This window comes from Arvicanthis niloticus, chromosome 5, assembly GCF_011762505.2.
Source record: "Arvicanthis niloticus isolate mArvNil1 chromosome 5, mArvNil1.pat.X, whole genome shotgun sequence".
NCBI lineage: Eukaryota > Metazoa > Chordata > Mammalia > Rodentia > Muridae > Arvicanthis > Arvicanthis niloticus.
Window position 1 is genome coordinate 8,134,805 of NC_047662.1, and position 21,221 is coordinate 8,156,025.

Sequence of the window (21,221 nt, forward strand, 5' to 3'; positions counted from 1 at the left end):
TTTTCTCCTCAGAAAAACCCAGAAAGAAGCTAGACACCAGGTGGTGGCTGGGGCATTTAATCCCAGCACTCAGGAGACAGAGGCTGGTGATCTCTGTGTGTTCAAGGCCAGCCTGGTCTAAAGAGTGAGCTCCTGGATAAACCGAAAGACCTAGTCTCAAAACAAACAAACAAAACAAAAAACAATCAAACAAACAAAAAGCCAGAAGGTACAACTCTGCCCCTCCCGGTGGGTGGGGCAGATCACGCAGTGTGTCTGGTAGGGACTAGATTCTTGGTAGCGCTTCCTTCGCAGGATGAGGAAGCAGGCCGGAGGTTGGGAGCAGGTTGCTGAGCCGCTTGTCGCCTGGAGGGGGAGACGGAAGTCCGGGAAACCCTGCCGGGGGAGCCCTGGCTGCAGCAGCTTGGCGAGGGGGGATTCTAGATCTCCAAGCTCGTCGTCTTCGCCCTGATGCGGAAGGCCGCTAGTCGGTGCGTGACGCCAGTGGGAGGATGGGCAGGACGGGGCGGGGCGAGGCGACAAGACCGCGTCGCCAAGGTCCAGGCTCAAGGCCCAGGAGAGCTGAGGCTGCCCGGTGCCCAGGTCGCGGCCGCTAGGGCAGCGGGGACCGCGGGTGGCCGGCGGGAGGGCGGGGCTGGGAGCGGGGCGCAGGTCACGCGTTCGTGGGGGGTGACTCGGGCGGGGTGAGTCCGGCTCCGGGACGCGGGGACGCCGGGCCTGCTGTGGGTACGCGAGGGTCCCGGACGGTGGCGACACCGGCTTCTCCTTGGGTCACGGGGCTTCAGGCGCTGGAGTAGAACGTCCGCTCGTGACCCGGCCGGAGCCTGGAGTGGATTTTCCCACTAAGGCACACCAGGGCCACTGTAGTCTCCTTTGCAAGGTAGCTTGGTTGTGGGGGAGCGTGTCACTGGAGTGGAATGCCATCGGGGCCACGGCAGGGGCAGACCCCCAACTCGGGGTCCAGTGACTTTTGGGAGTTGCCGATATATTTTTAATGAGCATAGTTTAAATTTTTTGTTGATTGTTCCTGGGGATGGAACCCAAGGCCTCCCAACTGGTAGATAAGCTTATTCCCACCCCGCGGTACCCCCGCCCGCTTGAGGAGGAGACCTTCCCGTCCCTCCTGCCTCCCCCCTGCCGCGAAGTACGCAGCGCCCGCTAAGCTCCGTCCGGCTGAAGGAGTCGTTCCCAGCCCTGTTTACTTTTACTTTGCATTTTGAGACAGGGGCTAAAATGATTAGGCTGAGCTAAAGATTTCAAACTTTCCGCCGAATATCTGGAACTGTGGGGATGTGCCTCCCGATTTTTAAAAAATTACTGTGATAATTTTGTATTTCGACACACAAGACGTTTAAAAAACAAACTGTAAGCTTTTGGAAGACCCTGCCCTCCGTAGCTAAGCGTTTAAACAGATCCTTTGTGATCTCTTTCCTTCCCTGGTAAATATGCCTCCAGGAAAGGAGGGCCAGACTGTATCCACCCTCCTGTGTTCAGGGACTGGAGTCCTCAACAGACCACCAACTTCCAGGAAAGCCTCTGAAAATTCAGAGAAAGCAACAGTTTCTGTTTCCCTGAAAGTGGGTGGAAAAGAGTTTCCGCCCAGGCGTAGGCTGGTGTTCTCCTTTGAGTGACAACATAGTGTCCCACCCGATACCTGGGGCAATTCCCCCGGGTAACCTAGAGCTTGCAGACAGTCAAACACTCCTGCCCGGCCCAAGGCAACATCTCTGGGTCAGTAAAGTGAGCCTTGAAGGATGTTTTACTGCGATGATGTCATAGCAGGGCTAGACACCCAGAACTTAGAGACAGCACATTGGCCCTGCCTCTTTCCAGGTCACAGGGTCAACTGGCTTCAAAACAAAGCAGTTTGGGAGTGAGGGGTGGATCTTGAGACAGAATTTCCTGTAGCCCAGGCTGACTTAGAAAACTTGATTCTCTTTCCCCCCACCTCCCAATGCTTGATTACAAGCAATGGGCTACCACACCCGGCTTCTAAACAATTATTTTTCAGTGGAGGGAAGTATGTCTTTAAAATTCTTGTCTGTTTTGTTTTTGTTGTTGTTGTTGTTGTTGTTTTTGTTTTTTGTTTTTTGTTTTTTTTTTTTTTTTTTTTTGTTTTTTTTTTTTTTTTTTTTGAGAGGCAGTGGTCTTGTTCTGCTGCCCAGACTAGCCCAGAACGGCTGGGCTCAAGCAAGTTTCCATCCTTGGCTTTCTGAGAAACTGAGACTTCGGGCAGTTACCATGGCACCCACCTCTACCCTAAGGGCTTTAGCTAAAAGTCCTGGGATGCCGTTCAGAGGTAGAGTGTTTGCCCAGGATACACGAGGCTTTAGGTTCCATCGCTAGCACTACAAAGAATTTTTTTTTTTAAAGATTTATTTTATATACGTGAGTACACTGTCGCTGTCTTCAGACACACCAGAAGAGGGCATCAGATCCCGTTACAGGTGGCTGTGAGCCACCATGTGGTTGCTGGGAATTTAACTCAGGACCTCTGGAAGAGCAGTCAGTGCTCTTAAACACTGAGCCATCTCTCCAGCCCCTAAAAGGAATTTTTAAAAGCTTAATTTTGTTCTTGTGGTTTTTGAAAACCAACCTAGGCTGGCCTGAGCAATCCTCCTGCTTTAGGCTCCTTAGTGCTAGGAGCAAAAGCCTTCACGTGCCACACCTTACTTGCATTGCTCTTTTCCACGTAAAACAGCCCCAGCGGATTTCAAGGACCATACCCCACCCCCACCCAGTAAGTGCTTCCTGGCAGGGTTTCCGGTCAGGGGTGGACCTGCCTAACGTGATCCAGAACCTGAAGGGAGGGGAGGAGTCTGCCGTTTCAAGTCCTCAGCCCAGGCCTTAGGACCCTACCACTCCCAGGCCTGGGAGCGTAGCTCTCCATTGTCACCATGGTCAACATCAACGAGCTGCCGGAGAACATTCTACTGGAACTGTTCGCCCACATCCCAGCCCGACAGCTGCTCCGCAGCTGCCGCCTGGTCTGTAGCCTCTGGCGAGACCTCATCGATGTGGTGACCCTATGGAAGTGCAAGAGCCTTCGAGACGGCTTCATCACCAAAGACTGGGATGAGCCCGTGGATGACTGGAAGATCTTCTATATTCTGTGCAGCCTGCAGAGGAACCTCCTTCGGAACCCGTGTGCCGAAGGTGGGCTGGGGGGTGCGCCCTGGGAGCCTGTTCTCTACTTCCTTGAACCTCAGGGCCTTGGTGCTTGCTTTTCCACTCTGATTACAATGTCCCCATGTCCCTAACACATCCTACACTTTGGTTCCTTGTTCTTTGGGTTCCGGACCTGCCTAGAGTCTTCATCTGTTACATTGTTTTGTATGCATGTTTGGGGGATGGGGACATACACGTGCCACAGTGTGCACGTGGAAAGAGAACACCCTGAAGTTGGTTCTATTCTTCCGTCAAGTGGGTCCCAGGATCCAACTCAGGTTATCGGGCTTGACAGCAAGCACCTTACCTGCCTAGCCTTTCTGACCCTCTGGGTTGACACCTGATTGATAAGTTTCTCCGTAGTCACCAACTGGGCATGGCTCTGTGACACTTTTCAGAACCTTTATCCTTTGCTACAGTGTAATGGTCTAATGGACCCTGTGTATCACCTGGCGGGGCACCTGTCCCTTGTGACTCCTTCCAGGCTTCCTGCTGTCTGTCCAAGGACTCTCTGGGGCTTTACAGATGTGGCCACTCAGCCTCCTGTTACAAAGGAAGGATTGACAGCATAGCAGTCTTGACCTGAGGCTATTTTTCCCATAATACTCTTGTCTTTGTTGGGCTTTTTCTCTTGTTCAGTAACTATGCTTCATTCACCACAGTGGCCATTAGGAAGGCCTGTCTAAGCCCGGCATAGTGACTCACACCTTTAATTCCAGCACTTGGGAGGCGGGAGGCAGGTGGGTCTCTGGGTTCCAGCCTGGTCTACAGAGTGAGTTCCAGGACAGCCATAATGAGACCCTGACTAAAACAAAACAAAACAAAAACAAGGGCCTTGTCTTCACTTCAGATATCTGCCATCTTTTCTCTCCTCGTTTTGATTCTGGAATACAGCCAAACCATAAGTGGCTGACTCTACATCAGAGTCCTTTGGACCCTGAGGTTTGTCACTTGGCTTAGCGCTCAGGACAGCCATCCACTGAGGGCCTTCCTGCCAAGGCTCAGGTCAGGCAGAGGACCCACAGGCAGCGCCTCAGATACTTGATCTCTCTACCTGCCCTAGATTCCACTCAGAAGCTGCCCAGCCAGGCCACCGGCTCATCTCAGGACATTTTTACGGAGCTACCCTGCAGCTCAGACTGTGGCCAGCCTAGCCTTGCTCAAACCTCCATGGCTTCAACTCAAGCCAGCCCAGCTCCCAGAATTCTATTCCTTTGGTTCTCTACTAGGGAGTGTCCTAGAACACATGAAAATAGTGTGGGCTCTTGGGAGTGAATAGTGACTGGACTGGCAGAGTTCTCCTGGTCATGGTTCTGGGCAGCCATAAAGTAATACTAGTGTTTTCCTAGGTCTGGTATGCTCGATCTGAAGGGGGTGAACCCCTGGATCTGACCCTATTCCTGTAGGTCCCTTATACCACAGGACTCCCGCAGCCACCAGCCCAGGGGACATGGATGTGCCCTCTTGGCATTTGCCCAGGAAAAGTGCATCTGATCTTGTGGGAACAGTGGGTCTTTTTGTCCCCTAGAATCTGGGTCACAGTTAACTAGAGCCTCTACCCCCCTGAAACCTGGAAAAGCCAGTGGCCAGGTAAGCGGCCATGTTGGGAAGAACTCCCATCAGGCATAAGGTCTGCTCCATCACAGGCCTTTATGATCATATTCTCTTAAGGATTGAAACATGATGATTGTGGGGACTCCATGGCCATATGAGATCATGCCCTTGGTCTGGTGAGGTGCTAAACTTGGCTGTGTAATCACTACAGACACAAACTGATTAATCCTTTGGTATCCACAACCCTAGAAATCTGAGCCCTAATAAGTCCTAGCTAAAAAACTCTCATCACCCCTGAAGTCTCCCAGGACCAGAAAAGGCCTCAAAGTTCCAAGCTGCACCCCAGGCTGGCTGCAGCTGCTGGCGGAGCGCAAGGGGCTCTCACCTATGCTTCTGCTTTCCCCAGAGAACCTGAGATCATGGCGAATAGATGCCAACCAGGGGGATGAGTGGAAGGTGGAGAACCTCCCTGGGGACCATGGCACAAGCTTTCCTGACACCAAGGTCAAGAAGTATTTTGTCACCTCTTATGGGTAAGCGATGACTGGGGTGGGCGGAGCCTGTGCTGAGGGCAGAGTCTGGGAGACTCTACCAACTGGTGGGATAGGTGAGGGCCTCTGGAAGCTCAAGGAGGGGTTCCCAGACAAGCATCCAGGAGCAGTCAACTTGGATTTCAGGTGACAGGAGCCCACTTAACATAACATCAGGGGCAAGAGTCAGCAACACTCCATGATGTCCCATGAGACCAAATACTCCCCAGGGAAAAGCAAACTCTCCATTTCCCTCAGGATAGACCCAAGGAGCTCCAGCCAGGGTCTGTACTGGAAGTCACCTGGGTTCCTGAGCCATCTGCCTGGCAAGGAAGGGCTCTGTTTAGCATGCTGGCAATATAACCCTGTCCTCTGCCCCCAGGATGTGCCTCAAATCCCAGATGGTGGACCTCAAAGCAGAGGGCTACTGGGAGGAGCTGCTGGACACCTTTCGGCCTGACATTGTGGTTAAGGACTGGTAAGCGGCCTATGTCCCCATCCTCTGTCTTCCTCCTGCCAAGAGAGAACTCCCAGGAAGGGCTCACTTTCCCCCAGTGTCTTGAGGTAAGGGCCAAGCCCCCCTAAGAGTCACAGGTCAACCCCACCCCTCTGCCTTATTCCCTCCAAGGGTTCCCACTTCCTGACAGTCACACAGAACCTGAGCCGTGTTTATAGATGGACAGCGAGGCCTCCCAAGGAGCTAGCTGCCCTGGATGGAAACTCATGTTTTTTTTTTTTTTTTTTTTTTTTTTTTTTTTTTGGTTTTTCGAGACAGGGTTTCTCTGTGTAGCCCTGGCCATCCTGGAACTCACTCTGTAGACCAGGCTGGCCTCGAACTCAGAAATCCGCCTGCCTCTGCCTCCCAAGTGCTGGGATTAAAGGCGTGCGCCACCACCGCCCGGCAACTCATGCCTTCTTACATAGTGCCTCCCACCCCTTCCCTCTGGTTATCCCATGCTGCTTGAGTTTATTTCTTTGGTGCTAAGGATGGAGTCTAGGACCTGATTAACCCTTTGGTATCCACACACGACCCTGGAAATCTGAGCCCAAAGAAGCCCTAGCCAAAAACAATCTCATCACCCCTGAAGTCTCCCTCAGGGCTGCATACACTCTCTGCTATGCCCCAATCTCAGCCCCACCCTAAGGCCCTTTCCTAAGTTCCCCCTCTGTGCACACAGTTATCAGCACGGTTCTCGTCCGATGTGCCATCCGGTGACAGGCTTTGTCTCTGTAGAAAGCCATTTGGTTTTAAGGTCACAACCTTCTCTATCCTCTCTAGGTTTGCCGCCAGAGCAGACTGTGGCTGTACCTATCACCTCCGGGTACAGCTGACCTCTGCAGACTACATTGTCTTGGCCTCTTTTGAGCCTCCACCTGTGACCATCGAACAGTGGAATGACGCCAAATGGCAAGAGGTGAGACCCTGTCTGCTTGCCCCGCCACTCACTCTTCCCAGGGCCAGTCGGTCTTAAGGAACCGATTGTTCTACAAGTCTCAATAGTCTCTTCCTCTCTCCTCTCCAGATCTCCCACACCTTCTCTGATTACCCTCCAGGCGTCCGTCACATCCTTTTTCAACATGGGGGCATGGACACTCAGTTCTGGAAAGGCTGGTACGGGCCCCGGGTCACTAACAGCAGCATCATTATCAGCCACAGGACGGCCAAAAACCCCGCCCCTGCCAGAACGCTACCGGAAGACACTATAGTAATGGGAGGAATACAGACAGCTTTGGCTCCAGAAATCATGAGCTGTTGGGAAGACCTCAGCCCTTAGTGGGCAGTCAGATCCTTGTCCCATGAGTGCCTGCCCTACACAACCTTGGGCAGTGATTTAGTCACACAGCTCTGACATTCTGTTGTAATAAATGTTTTCAGTAATCCAGCTTGGTTTGGGGCTTGCAGGTGGGTTGCTGGCGCTCTGATGAGAAACTCCCCTTCTCGGGGCAGCTTCCATACACGTGTTCATCCTGTTTGGCTAATGACAATGCAGTCAGCCCTTGGGGCCACTTTATTAACAACAACGCACAGCACAGTGTTTTCAGATGGACAGTGTCAGCCAGCTGAGCCCAGGAGGCTGCTGAGAAGTGGCATCTGTCCTGGCGTCCTTCCCCTGGGCTCCGGGGAAGGCTGCCTCACAAAGGCAAGCAGGGCTGAGCATTCTGACCAGAGGGGCGGCCACATGTCAAGGCAGTAAGAGCACTTGGAGTCTGGGGCCCTGCAGCACCGCCCTGGGCCTAGTCCCCAGAGTGGGACAGCTGGGCATCTGGTGGCAGGCATGCCCTCAGCTGTTTTTGTGAGCTCGCTCTTCAACGTAGAGCTGCATCTAGTAGAGAAGTGGCTGGTCAGACCATGAGGTGCCTGCTGGGAAGACTCAGAGGGAAGGGGTAAAACCACCCCACCCCCCAACCTCAGGCAGCAAATTCTAGCCTGGAAGCAGCTCTGGGCTCTGCCTCCTATACGAGGCTTTCTCCATCCCGACAGCTTACCTTTAAAATGTCCGATGTCATGGTTTTTAGGGGTATCAAGCGGGGGTCATGCATGTGGACATCCTGTTCATCTGCCAGGATCCATGGGAAGTCCTAGGTGAGGGTTAGAAGGGGCTACACCTCAGTCTGTCGTCAATCTGCTAACCCTCCACTCCAGGGCCCATACTCCACTAGGGTTAATGTGGAGAGCTAGAACACAAGCTCCACTATTATCCAACGGGTCCAGAGTTGTTTTAAAATGATTCTGAAACCAAAGGATAAGCTCTCGCTCTGGAGGACTCCATTCAGAGGAGAGCCAGGGTGAGCTCAACACCTTGCTCCACCGTGGTTCTTCTCACCCTTGGGTGCACATGGATGTGGTCAGGTGAGAATGCACAGGCAGTGCAGTAAACAACAGCGCCAGCCACAGGCAGCACCCTGGAAATTATTACACACACCCCCCCCACGCACACATACCTTGATGACCTGTATCTTCTCCATGTTCCGAGTGGCAGCTTCTCTTGTGTGCACAAGGACTGTGAATGTGCAGCCTGCAGAGGAAACGACTGGTCAAGGTCAAAGCTAAGCAGCCTCAGATCCCACTGGACTAGGCTGCTTCCCTCCTCCCTTACTGACTGGGCATCGCCACCCACAGGCTGGAAACTGTAGCCAAATGTGAAGAAAGACACAGTTAAGTGTGTGGGGGGGGGCTGAAATGGAGGGTCTGTCAGTCCTAGAGAGGACACTCTCAGGTGCTGAAGGACAGAGAGGAGGAGGGTGGCTCAGGGCAGCCAATTAGGAAGAAGACTGCATGCCACAGTAACCAAGGCAACAGTGGGGGAGTGGGGCATCTCACCTGGAGGGTTGTGATCCAGGACAGCATCACACACACTGATCTTAAGGATGAAGGCTCGAAGCAGCTGCTCCACGTGAGACAGGAGGGAGTCTGAACTGGGGATGGGAAAAGAGGGCACCCATTGACCGTGCTACCCACAGCACCCAGTGCACTCTGGGACAAACCCCTTTGGTGCTGGAGAGGTCCAGCTCAGTCCCACCCACCTGACAGAATGGAGGAAGGGCTCAAAGGTCCCTTAGGTAGCTCTAATATTCAGCTAGCTAGAGGACACCCAGGATACCACTCAGGTCTGCATGCCTCCAGGACCCCAAGACAGGAAGAGAAAGGGTTTGTTTGAGGCCACCTAGCCAGGGGACAGCTGATTTCTGATTCTAGTGCCTTTACCTCAGCACAGAGAACACTAGCTGAGTAGCTACAAGAGATGCCATGGTAACCAGTCAACTTGGTCAGCATCCTGGGCTCTGCAACCACTGGGTGATGCCAATAGGGTCTATTCTCTGGACCTTGGTTTCTCCATCTACACAGTAAGGCTAGGGACTAAAATTCATCACTTCCTAGGATGTTCCAGAAGTGACACAGGGGTGACTGTCACTTCTGTATGATTCACAAAATTTCTGTGGCCAGTGTGTCTCCGATGCTAGCAGTATGTATCACCACTTCAGGGTCTTTACTAAGGTAATGTGGAGCTGGTCAAGGCATCCCTGTGAGAGACTGCAGCAACCAACTGAGGGAGGGTGACAGCTTACTTGATGGACAGCAAGGGTGGCTGAGTGATCTCAAAGACAAACTTCTCCACTGGGCGGTGTTCCTTATCCAAAATCACCACCACCACCTTCTCCACATCGTTCTGTAAGCACAGGAACCCCTGCTCCAGAGCTATGCACAAGGCCCAGGGAGAGGTGGGACAGGGCATTAACTGAAGCTACCCAGGAGCCCAGCAATTGAGAAGTGCAAGCTGGCTCCCAATTCCCGAAAGGTACAGGCCAGGAGGAGATGTCTGGTTCCCATGGAGGTTCCCCAATAAGTTTCACACCAGGACAAGAGAGAAAAAAACCCCAAGGGGCCCAGCCCAGCAGGGATGGAACAGGCCACGGGGACATGAGAAGAACCAGATCTTTCAGGACAGGTCCCACCCAGATCTGGCCCAACTGATACATCCTAGATGTGACCTACATGCCCTGGGGCCTGTTGCTAGCTGGGGGTGGTCTTCAGACTGAGGCTTCTGGTTGTTAAAAGACATGAGTACTTCCCACAGACTCAGCCCAGAAACAAGGAGGAACAGATTGGGTGCAGAGTGTCCGTTAGGACCAGGGGGACCCCCCTCACCTTCTCCAGGAGTGGTTTCACGCAGTGAAGTGTATCCTGGATGTACTGGTTCAGCTCCGGGTGACAGGACATCTGCACACAACCCCACAGGGCCATTGAAGCCCAAAGCACAAATAAGAGAAACACCAATAACTCCAAAGCATACACCTTCAGACAAAGGACAGCCATTCCTAGGTCTCCCTGCCTGAGAGACCCAGCTTATCACTAACTTCTCCCTGAAGAGATACTCAAAGACAGACACTCTGTGAGACCAAGTATGGTGGTGAAGAATGAAAAATTATAAAAATCATTTTTATAGAATATATACATATATAGATGCCTTTCAAGTTCTTTTAGGGACATGGAAAATTTTCTCTGAAACAAGCCAGGCCAGTTCCAGGAACTGGCTGTAAGGAGTGAAAGTCATTCAGGTGGTAAAAACACAATGACAGGACTGTGGCTTTACAGCTGGAGCTAGTGAGAATACAAGGTAGGGCAGTGACTTGGTGAAACCACATTTTTGAGAAAATGATTGTACTGGGTAATTTCCATGGCCATTAACCTTTTAGGGTGGGTTTCTTTGGAATGTATCACTATTCTCATGTTATGTATCCTTGGCAACCTCTTACCCCCTCCCAACTCCCCTGGTTTGTGGTTTTGCTCTTTAAAAGACCCCGGTACCCATCACTCAGGGCCAAAAACCCTGCTCTTGGAGCATAAAAGCTTATCGTTTTTGACCGCCAGCTCCTCCCCTAATAAACCTCTGCTGATTGCATCCAGGTATGGTTTCTTGTGATTTTTGGGTGGTCGCGATTCCGGAGGCTTGAGGAAGGGTCTCTCGAGTATGGGGGTCTTCAGTGGCACACCAAGTGTGGTGGCACACACCTTTAATCTCGGCACTCAGGAGGGTCTCTAAAGTTGAAGGAGGCCAGCCTTATCTATGGAGGTAGGGCTATACAAAGAAACCCGGTCTTTGGGAAGCATTTGGGAGGCGGGCGGATCTCTGAGTTTGAGGTTAGCCTGGTTTACATAGAGTTCAAGACACCCAGAGCCATACTGAAAAATCCTGTCTTGGAAAATAAAACACAGGAAGCTTGGCCATGTTCTCCAGTAATCCTAATACTTCGGCTGTGGATGAAGGAGGATCAGGAGTTCAAGGCCACCCCCGGCTTCCTAACAACTGTGAGCCAGGCCAGGCTACAGGAAGTCTGGATTTCTTAAAATGCAAAATAAAACAGGGGCTGGAGAGATAGCTCAGGAACTAAGAGCCACGGGACCATCGGCGCCAGATCCCCATCTTCCAAATGCCAATAGTCCCCATGCCTTCTTTCAACCTCAGTGGACACCCCCCCAACACACATACACATAGACAGACACATGCACATACACACATAATTAATATAAATCTTAAAAAGTAAAAAGCTAGGAATGGCCGGGCAGTGGTGGCACACGCCTTTAATCCCAGCACTTGGGAGGCAGAGGCAGGCGGATTTCTGAGTTCGAGGCCAGCCTGGTCTACAGAGTGAGTTCCAGGACAGCCAGGGCTACACAGAGAAACCCTGTCTCGAAAAACAAAAAACAACAACAACAAAAAGCTAGGAATGGTGGTTCACACCTTTGTTCCCAGCTCTTGAGAGACAGAGACGACAGGAGAATTTCTTTGAGTTTCAGGCTAGCCTGGCCTACATATTGGGGAATCCACACCAGCCAAGACTAAACAATGAGACCTATCTTAAATAATAATTTTTTTTTTTTAATCTTTAGAGTTTAGGAAGAATGGGGAGAGAAAGAAGGTGCTGGACACTGTGGGAATGTTCTCTATCCAAACCAAGGTTCCCAGCCTCAGAAACCCCTTTAAAATGCAAGCTTGGAACACCTCTCATCCAGGGCCCCTAATCTAACGCAGAGAATTCCACCCCAGGGCGGTAAGGGCTGGTCAGTGAGAGGCAGGAGGCTGCTCGCTATCAGCCTCTGTTGAGGAGTGAGGAAGCTTGTAGGTAGAATAAAGGTTTTTAAATCCAGCCAGCCACCGGGGCTCACCTGAACCGGCACGTTGTACTTCTTGCGCTTCTGGAAGATGCCCACCGGGTAGACCTCGCGCACATAGAGGATCAGGTGCACGGCCACCTCCAGGAACTCGGAGAGCACGTCGGCCACCACTGTGGAGGGGACACAGCGGATGAGCAGGACTCCAACCGGGACCGCACCCCCTCCCCCCAGCAGGCCCAGATCCCTACCTTGGCCAAAGTTGAGGTCTTGGCGCGTGAGGGTGGTCATCCTTGGCCGCCTGGGGGAGGACGCGGAGGGTGTCTGCAGGGGCTCACAGCACCCAGCCCCGCACGCGGGAAACGCAGCCCGGTCGGGGAAGCCCCACCCCCCGAGCGGCCGGATCCCTCTCGGCGGAAATCCCGCCCTCTCTGAGCTCCTCCCCGACTCGCCGCCTCCGGCTCCGACCTCAGGTTCGAATCTATGACCGGGCTACAGGAGCCACCGACTAGGACCCCCAGCACTACTCCAGAATCCCCTGGCCTCAGTAACCACCCCGGTACTCCCGCGGTCCCAGCGCAGCCATAAGTCACGCCCACCCCGGAGTTGTCCAATCCGGACCTCGCCTTGCTGGGAGAGGCGGGGCAACCTCGGGGATGTAGCTTAGGGGCGGAGCTCCGCCTGAACGACAGGACTCTCCAACGAGCAAGCTAAGCCGCCTTTGGACTTCAGGTGGGAGCGATAAAGAGGTTTCGGTGGCCTCTGCACACGATCGACGTGTTTTCTCCTCCCGGGCATTTCTCTTTAGTAGTTGCAAGTGAGAACCAGCTGCAAGCACAGCTGGGTACCAGGGGAGGGCAGCGACATCTGCTGCTAGTCCAGAGTCAACGTCCCCGGACTCTTAGCTTGCCCAACCGAAAGCGAATCCGCAGGCTTGGGGGCGGGGACAGGGAAGGGTGAGAAGCACCCGAGACGCTTCACCCCCACCCGGAACCCAAGTGCATCGGGGCTTGACCTCCCTAGGGAATTAAGTGTCCCATGGTTTCTTCACAGTAGCTGCTGACCTTTGGAAGCTGCAGCCGAATGGTAGGCGCTGGGCTGGGTGTCTGTGGGTTGACTCAATAAATCTTCAGAATACGTGTGGGTTCCCGGCTATCTTTTTTCTGCCGACGAGCCTAATGAGGACTTGTCTGTGTCGTGCAGCAAGCGGAGGGGGCGGGCCTCAGTGCTGCTCCAGGGACCTTCCTGCAGTGGCTTCTCAATTTCAGAGAAGCCGAAAGGGCCTCAGATCATTTTAATAGTACGAGAATTACATCTATTATATGGAACCCTTTTATCTTACAAACCCTGAATTCTATTTATTCAATGTGCGTAGGTGTTTTCTCTGCATGTATGTCTGGGCAGTACGTGACTGTTTGGTACAGGTGAAAGCCAAAAGAGGGCGTCAGGTCTCCTGAAACTAGAATTATAGATGATTGTGAACCGCTATATAGGTGCTGCAAGCCCCAGCACCCACCCCACCCAACCCCCATGCCGCCCCCGTCCCTTGGAAAGTGGTCTTAACCACTAAACCATCTCTCCACCTCCCTAAATTCTGATTTATACTAATTCCTTCATTAGCCGTAGGAGCTAAGTATTACCTTTACAGCCCAACGTTATAGATGTACAATAGACTCAGGAATGTTCGTTCCTTCATTCACCAAAACCACACAGGTAAAACATGTTCTGACACTAGGTGAGAATTCAGCTTAACTCACACCCTTCTATTTAACTGATAGAAAATCCGAGGTTAGAGGAGTGGCCTGGAGTTAGGGGTGACATGGCAGGCCTAGAAGCCAAGAGAATTTAAAGAAGTGGTTCAATGTGTGGGCCTCGACCCCTCTGGGGTCAAAACGACTCTTTCCCAGGGGTGGCATATCAGATATTTACATTACAATTCCTAACTGTCGTGAGATTACAGTTATGAAGTAGCAATGAAAATAATTTTAAGGTTGGGGGGTCACCACATGAGGAACTAACTGTATTGAAGGGTTGCAGCACTGGGAAGGTTGAGACCCACTGATTTAGACTCTACAGGGATGTAAAAGTTGTCTTGTCCTCTGTCTCTATAGGAAATGTTGCTTTGAAGCTCACCCCTAAAACGTGGTGTGCTCTCCCGCCAGGCCTCCAGAAGCTGTCAATTCCATATTCACATCCTTCTTCTCATGGGACAGAATAAAGAGCAAGCCAGAGGGGGGATTAACCTGGAGTATGAGCAAAGCAGTTCTCAAAATGCAGACCTTGAAAGTCTTCATCTCAGCCCCCAGGGACCCTATTAAACCCTGGCTGTCCAGCTGCCCTGACTTACCTGACCAGGGCAGGCTAGCAGCGGGGCTCTGCTCTTTAACAAGCTCCCCAGGGAACTTGTGTGCCCTAGAAAATGTGGGAGCTGCCAGTGGAGCTCGCCTGCATCCTGTAACATGCCCATGCTTAACCCGGTAGAATGTTGGTTTGGCATTAGGGATTGATGCACCCATCAGTGGGCACAGCAACTCTGAAGGCTCGGGGACCCTGCCCACATTACACCATGTTCCACAGAGCCCTTTCTAAGAAGGGCTGGCTGGGACACCTCACTGCCTTGTAGACCTTAGGGCAGTGAGATTTCATCATGGTGGGGTGGGAAACTCCAGAGTCCTTTATCCACCCCACCCCCAGCTGCTGAATAGCATTTTCATCACCAATGCAGGAGTGGAGATGGGGGTGGGGGAGATTCCTCAGGGATAGAACAAGGGCATGGGGGGGGGGGGGGTTAAGGTAACATGGGACCAGCTGGGGACCTCTGTCTTTGGCTCTACGGTGCCTGGGTTTTCATGTTAGCTGCATTAGCGTGATGAATGGCTGTAAGGCTGAGATTGCATTATGAGGCAACTCATTGTTTCTTGAATCCCCATTTGGCAGGAGACTTTTTCAATGTTATTTGCATGTTTTCACCACAGAGACAACATGTAATTCGGGACTGAGAAGGAAAGTTGCATGTTAAGGAGAAGAGAAAGTGTGTATGCCGACTAGAGCAGTTCCCCAGGGGCCAGCAGTAGGGATGGAGGGAAAATCACTCCCAAGAGATATAGAAACAGAGAGGGCAAACTACAAAACAACAACAAAAAAACTCACAAAAACAAAACCAAAAAAAGCCCTTGTAAGCCCCAGTCCAGCAAAGACTAAGCCTCCGCCAATGTGCTAAAGGGTTCTTGGGGTGCGCTGAACAAACACACGAATGAATTGAATGAAACACTTGTCAACAAAGCATGCAGACCTGCATGATGCTCCTACAGCCAAGTTCCGGTCCACAGAGGGGACCACAAAAGCATCATCTGGGCGGGCGAGAGGGATCAGAGGGTAAAAGAGGCTTGCTGCCAAGGCTGACAACCTTGAGTTCAAATCCCCAGGACCCACATAGTGGAAGGAGAAAACTGACTTCTGCAAGTGCACACATGCTACCCACCCCCTAAATAAATAAATAAATAAATAAGTAAATGTAAAAAATAAATTTAATTAATTAATAAAGAATCAGCATCTTTCCCATCTGTCTCCGGTTCCCAGAACAACGAACACATGGGGGCAGGGAAGGAGAGAAAAGGAACCCACCACAGGAAGCCTGGTATCAGTCCTAGTGTACCCTGAAGCTTCACCCAGCTGCTTGGCCTGCTCCTTGAGAAGGGACTTGATCTGTCTGGTTCATTTGGGGAGGCTTAACACCCCACTTAATGCCTGGCTAGCTCAGGTTCCCACAAAATACAGAATGTGTGTTAAGTGAATGAAGGAAAGGAAGGTAGAAAGAGGGCGCAATGGCAGGAACTCCTGCCCAGGGGCCTGATCTGCAGCCCAGCTAAGATTAAGCTAAAACTTCCAATGCTAGCTAGCACTTGTGATGCAAGCCAAGCCAGACTGTGGGCTGGTCCTCCGGGAGCCCACCACACCTACAGCCCCCTTGTGTGTCCACTTTCAGCTTCTTTCCACCACCCTGATGCTCCTCCAGCCACAAGACCCTTTTCCTTCTTTCAGCCTCAGCTTGCTCATCTGTGAAATGGGAACTTCTAGTTCCATTCCCAAAGGGTTATCTGAGCACATATGGTGGCTTACACTTTGAGTCCTAGCACGTAGGAGGCAGAGGCAGGAAGACTGCCACAAATTTCTGGCTAGCCAGAGTTACACAATAGGAGTTCTCCTCCAAAATTAATTAATAACTAAGATAAAATTCTGTTTTAGATTTATTTATTTTATGTATGAATGTTTTGCCTGCCTCTGTGTGTGTGTGTGTGTGTGTGTGTGTGTGCCTCTCACATGTGTCTGGTGCCCGCAGAGGTCAGAAGATAGTACCAGATAATCTGGAACTGGAGTTATGGGCGGTTGTGACATACATACATGGATGCTTGGGATCAAACCTAGGATTCTGTGAGAACAACAAAGCTCAATCCACTGAGCCCTCTCTCCAACGAAAAACAAAATAAAATTCTATATACTATTGAATAAATAAAATATAAATACATAACATTTGTACTGGTCAGTTACTGGCCTTATGACCATAGTATTAAGATCTACACAAGGGGGCTAGAGAGATGGCTCAATGGTTAAGAGCACTGATCTCTCTTCCAGAGGTCCTGAGTTCAATTCCCAGCAACCACATGGTGGCTCACAACCATCTGTGATGGGATCCGATGCCCTCTTCTGGTGTGTCTGAAGACAGCTATAGTGTGTGTGTGTGTGTGTGTGTGTGTGTGTGTGTGTGTGTGTGTATCTTTAAAAAAAAATAAGATCTACACAGGACTGATCCTGACATGAGTTCAGCCCCCATGAGGAAAGATGAGAACCCACTCCCACCCAGCTGTCCTCCGATACACACACACACAAAACCAAGCAAACACATAAATGCATTAAAACAAAGATATTAAAAATAGAAGACCATCATCAGGCAGGGTGGTGCAGACCTCAGATCACAGCACTGGTGAGGCAGAGGCAAGAAGGGCCCTGTGAGTTTCAGGCCATCGTGGTCTACTACATACAGTTCCAGGCCAACCAAAGCAATTCAGTGAAACTGTCTCAAAAACAACCAACCTATATAGACTCATTAAGCCCTCAGGAGGACTACGCCGGATAATCAGGAAGCATGGACCCCTCTGTGGGGTCCCCAGCATCTCCTGAACTAGGTCTGCTGGTAGAATACACCTCTAATCTCACCACTCAGGAGGTGAAGGTGGAAGGGTCAGCACCTCAAGGTTATCTTTAGCTACGTTGGGCGTTCAAAGCCAGCCTAGTATACACAAACCTCTGTCTCAAACAAGAGCTATCTTGTCTATCCCTATCGACCTTCCTCTTTTCCATTTCTCGATGCAACAGATGGTTCCCCTGGGTGCCCTGGGGGGAGACAGACATATTCTCATCCATGCAGTGCACAAAGTGGTGGTGACCAGCAGGCAATCCTCTAATCTCACTTGGCTTTCTGGAGCAGGGCCTGGCATACACAGCTGCCTCAGGTCCTAGGCTGCCCTGCTGACTTACAACCAACGCTTCCTCCTCAGGCCCAGGACACTGGATAGCTTCCAACCCCTTCAATTAGAACACAGCCTACACATGAGATTCCCTCCCTGGGGGTGCTGGCTTCACTGGTCGCAGGGGCCAACAGCACACCACCAACTGTGGTGGGCTAGGAGGCTAGCTTTGGAAGTACCTGAATTAAGCAGGATATTTCTGGAGAGGATTAATTAAAGCAGGGAAGATTTGCCCTGGATGTAGGTGACGCACCATTCTATAGGAAAGAGACCTGGAAAGGGTAGTTAGTCCCTTTCTCTGCTTCTGCTTCTGCTTCTGCTTCTCCTTCTTCCTCTTCCTCCTTCTCTTTTTCCTCTTCCTCCTCCTTTTTAAGCCAGAGTTTCTCTGTGTAGCCCTGGCTATCCTGGACATCACTCTAGACCAGGCTGGCCTTGAACTCACAGAGATCTGCCTGCCTCTGCCTCCCAAGTGCTGGGATTAAAGGTGTGTGCCTCCACCACCTGGTTTAGCTGCTACTTTTTAATGAATAACTTCACTGAAAAATAATTAATAAATCGTAAAGCTTGCATTTTTTCATATGTACTTCAGTGGATTCTAGGAAAGATGAAGAGCTGAGCGGTCCACGATCCAATTCTAGAACATTCTCATCAATTATAGCGAAAAAAGGTCAGGCCAGCAAACTCTCAGAGTTCATAAAGATGCTTGCCACCAAACCGGAAAACCTGGATTGGGTCCCTGAGACACATATGGTGGGAAGAGAGAATCAACTCCAGAAAGCTGTTCTGTGACCTGTAACACACTCATGGTGGCACACAGCACACATATGCATATATTTGAGTGCACACACACACACTCACATAATAATAACAAATGTTATTTAAAAAAAAAGGGGGGGGGGACTGGAGAGATGGCTCAGCAATTAAGAGCATTTGTTGCTCTTGCAGAAGACCCCAGGTTGGTGTCAAGCACCCACAGTTGCAGGAGATCCAAGGCCCTCTCTTGCCTCCCTGGGTACGACATTCGCATGGCACACAAACATGCAAAACACTCAGACACTTAGAAAAGAAACGAACACAGGTCGTGGTAGCACACGACCCCAGCACTCAGGAGCCAGAGGCAGGAGGATCTCTGTGCTCAAGGCCAGCCTGCTCTATAAAATGAGTTCCAGGACAGACAGGCCTAAACAGAGGAACCCTGCCTCAAGAAACAAAACAAAACAAAAATGGAATTGGACTCCTGTGACATCTTATATCTGGCTTGTTTGACTTAAAGATGATAAGTTTATCCAGGTTGTGATGTGTGTGTATGCATATATATATATATACACACACATATGTATATACACATGTATATGCACACACATATATGTATGTATTTCTTGTTTGGTTTTTTTTTTTTTTTCTTCTTCTGTTTTTGCAAGACAGGGTTTCTCTGTGTAGCATTGTCTGTCTTGGAACTCACTCTGTAGACCAGGCTGGCCTCGAACTCAGAAATCCGCCTGCCTCTGCCTCCCAAGTGCAGGGATTAAAGGCGTGTGCCACCACTGCCCGGCTCTTGTTTGATGTTATTGCTGGGTTTGTTGTTGTTGTTATTTTGGTTTGGGGTACTGAGAACCGAACCCTGGTCCTTGTGTTTGTTAGGCAAGTGCTCTATCACTGAGCTACATCCCCAGCCCTACTTCAGTTCCTTCAATTAACCAATTAATTAGTAAATCATATTTATTGGGAGGCACGCACCACTGCACATGTGTAACGGTCGAAGGACAATTTGGGGGAGTCACTTCGTTCCTTTCATGTGAGCCTTGGGGGTTCAAATGCAGGTGGTCAGACTTAGCATGGGGCATTTTTACATGTGAAGCCTCTCTGCTGTTCTCGAATTCCTTTTTAGGGCCAGTTAACATCCCCTTCTCCTGACCACACTGTGTGTGCCCCTCTCCTGACCCTCACTGTGTTTGCTGATGGACATTCGGATCTGCTTTGGCCAATCAACTGGCCTATTTTACAGATAGAGAAACCGAGGCCCCAAGTCACCATAATCTGGATGGGGTGGGAACCTAGTCTTCTCCTAAGTAACTCTGGAAGAACCTGAGGAACAGAGTCCCACACTGAGGCAACAGGCAGAGCAACTGCCTCCAAAGGGGCATCTACTGTCCATGCACACCAGGCTACTGCCTGATCCTTAGGGCGTTCCACTCCCTGCGTAACTACTTCCTTCCTCCTCTAAATCCATCCTCTTCTCTGCTACAGTTTCTAACTGTTCTGCCTGTATTTTTGTTTGTTTGTTTTTTGAGATAAGATCTCTCTCAAGTCCTGGAAGTCAGTGCTAGGAGCTAAACTAACTGACTTTGCTTTTACTCTACTGCAATCTGTTCTCAGTGAAGCTGTGTCCAGTAGGTACTCACAGAGGCAGTGGTCTTAACCTTCCGGCCAGTAAGCACCTAGCTTCTCACGGAGCCCTTCTGTGCCCGCCGTGGTCATGTGATATCCTCAACAATAGCAATGGGTTAATTTCCCTGGAGCCTCCTCTGTGAGCTGGGAGATTCAGAACATTTTTCTTACACAGACAGACCTCTGCCATTAAGACTTAAAATCGGAGCTGCCTACAATGACCCCCTCGAAGAAATTCATTTGCAGAGGGCTCTCCTTCAGGAATCTTGCCTGACGCGGAACCGCACTTCTAAACCTCTAAGCCACAGTTTGTCACGCTGGAAATGGAAGCCTCCCCCTCTTCCCACGTGCCAGGTCCGCCCCATTACTCTTTGATCTTTGCAATGTCGGCGGCCCCATTGACCCCGTCGTGAGTTATGGGGGCCGTGGGACCCGTAACCCAGCATTCCCGGACTCCCAGGGTCGGCAGGACACGGCGCCCCGCGCAGTGATGGATGAGCCGCCCCGAGGGCGGACTGGCTTTGTCCGGATTGGGCCGGGCTGGGTAGCGCGCAAGGCCGGTTAGGGACACGAGAGTGGCGAATAATCAATCTCTCTCTCTCTCTCTCTCTCTCTCTCTCTCTCTCTCTCTCTCTCTCTCTCTCTCTCTCTCTCTCCCCCCCCCCCAGTGTGTGTGTGTGTGTGTGTGTGTGTGTGTGTGTGTGTGTGTGTGTGTTGGGAGGGAGAGACGGAGGGAAGGAGGTGAAAAGAAGGCATAAGTGTGTTATAGGTACCTAGGTGAGGTCCGATCACTCTTTGAGGTTCTTGCGCACACCTCCCTTGGTAAACGGACTTCTCTGAGAACCTCCCCCACTCCGCGCACTTTCTTAGGCTACAAAGACCTTGCCGCTGTCGGTCCCGCCTTTTCTGCCGCGGGCATTTCTTCCGTCCCATTTGACAGCCTGGGCGGAATAATCCTTTTGGGGACCCCGCCGGCTCCTGCCCCGCCAGACGCGAACGCAGCTGAACGTACAGCCTAGATCTATTGTTGGGGGGAGGGGGTCTGCCAGGGACGCCCTGCCGCTGCCCTTTGTCGCCCGCTCCCCCGCGGGGCCACTCCAGATGCGCCACCGCAGCCCGGCGCCCCTCCCGTCCCACGCGCCCGGGGGCCTCGCCGAGGTGGGTTTTACGCACCGGGAAGAGCGGGCCCGCCTCGCCCGGTGCCCACACGGCCGCGGGGCTGCGCTCGCCTTTGTCTGCCTCCTTTGTCTGCCCCGCGCCCTGGCGGCGGCGCCAAGGCCTCGGGGGAGCTGGCGGCGATCGGCGAGCGCAGCTGGCTAGGGCGCAGCGCCCGCAGCGCACCGGGCTCGGCCCGGCCAGGGGCTGGCCCTCGGCGGGAGGTCGCCGAGCCCGGCGGCCCCTCCTACGTCCCCTCCCCGCGCGTCGTCCCCGCCCCTCGCTCAC

The 21,221-nt window shown here is 51.7% G+C and overlaps 2 protein-coding genes across 10 annotated transcripts; one reads left to right on the plus strand and one right to left on the minus strand.

Annotated features, from left to right (window-relative positions):
- Positions 1-295: 295 nt before the first annotated feature.
- On the plus strand, positions 296-7,135 carry LOC117708538 (F-box only protein 6). Of its 5 annotated transcripts, none has more exons than XM_076933753.1 (6): positions 296-470; positions 2,869-3,156; positions 5,129-5,255; positions 5,635-5,730; positions 6,532-6,667; positions 6,776-7,135. In XM_076933753.1, exons 2-6 carry the CDS (start codon positions 2,898-2,900, stop codon positions 7,025-7,027), a joined length of 870 nt encoding a protein of 289 aa, XP_076789868.1. In that variant the 5' UTR covers positions 296-470; positions 2,869-2,897; the 3' UTR covers positions 7,028-7,135. The 5 variants fall into 5 exon arrangements, with proteins under 5 accessions (XP_076789868.1, XP_034358203.1, XP_034358201.1 ...); XM_034502312.1 differs by having other exon boundaries at positions 465-582; positions 2,702-3,156; XM_034502310.2 differs by lacking the exon at positions 296-470 and adding an exon at positions 655-880 and having other exon boundaries at positions 2,702-3,156.
- A 94-nt stretch (positions 7,136-7,229) lies between these two features.
- Mad2l2 (mitotic arrest deficient 2 like 2) lies at positions 7,230-21,095 on the minus strand. 5 transcript variants are annotated; one of them, XM_076933756.1, is made up of 11 exons: positions 20,952-21,095; positions 13,999-14,108; positions 12,930-13,110; positions 12,117-12,166; positions 11,920-12,038; positions 9,901-9,972; positions 9,321-9,421; positions 8,575-8,669; positions 8,196-8,269; positions 7,740-7,832; positions 7,230-7,576 (listed from the first exon to the last, which is right to left on the minus strand). In XM_076933756.1, the coding sequence occupies exons 4-11, from the start codon at positions 12,154-12,156 to the stop codon at positions 7,535-7,537; spliced, it is 636 nt and encodes a 211-aa protein (XP_076789871.1). In that variant the 5' UTR covers positions 12,157-12,166; positions 12,930-13,110; positions 13,999-14,108; positions 20,952-21,095; the 3' UTR covers positions 7,230-7,534. The 5 variants fall into 5 exon arrangements, with proteins under 5 accessions (XP_076789871.1, XP_034358206.1, XP_034358205.1 ...); XM_034502315.2 differs by having other exon boundaries at positions 12,930-13,119; XM_034502314.2 differs by having other exon boundaries at positions 12,930-13,324.
- Positions 21,096-21,221: the final 126 nt, after the last annotated feature.

Bases quoted from the DNA above. Each gene is read 5' to 3' on its own strand.
- LOC117708538 (XM_076933753.1), top strand. From the start codon at position 2,898: ATGGTCAACATCAACGAGCTGCCGGAGAACATTCTACTGGAACTGTTC. The intron at 5,256-5,634 runs GTAAGCGATGAC...CTCTGCCCCCAG, and splicing joins TATTTTGTCACCTCTTATGG to GATGTGCCTCAAATCCCAGA. The intron at 5,731-6,531 runs GTAAGCGGCCTA...TATCCTCTCTAG, and splicing joins GACATTGTGGTTAAGGACTG to GTTTGCCGCCAGAGCAGACT.
- Mad2l2 (XM_076933756.1), bottom strand. From the start codon at position 12,156: ATGACCACCCTCACGCGCCAAGACCTCAACTTTGGCCAAG. The intron at 9,422-9,900 runs GTGAGGGGGGTC...CTGTGCTTACAG, and splicing joins TGAAACCACTCCTGGAGAAG to AACGATGTGGAGAAGGTGGT. The intron at 7,577-7,739 runs GTAAGCTGTCGG...CTTCTCTACTAG, and splicing joins TGACATCGGACATTTTAAAG to ATGCAGCTCTACGTTGAAGA.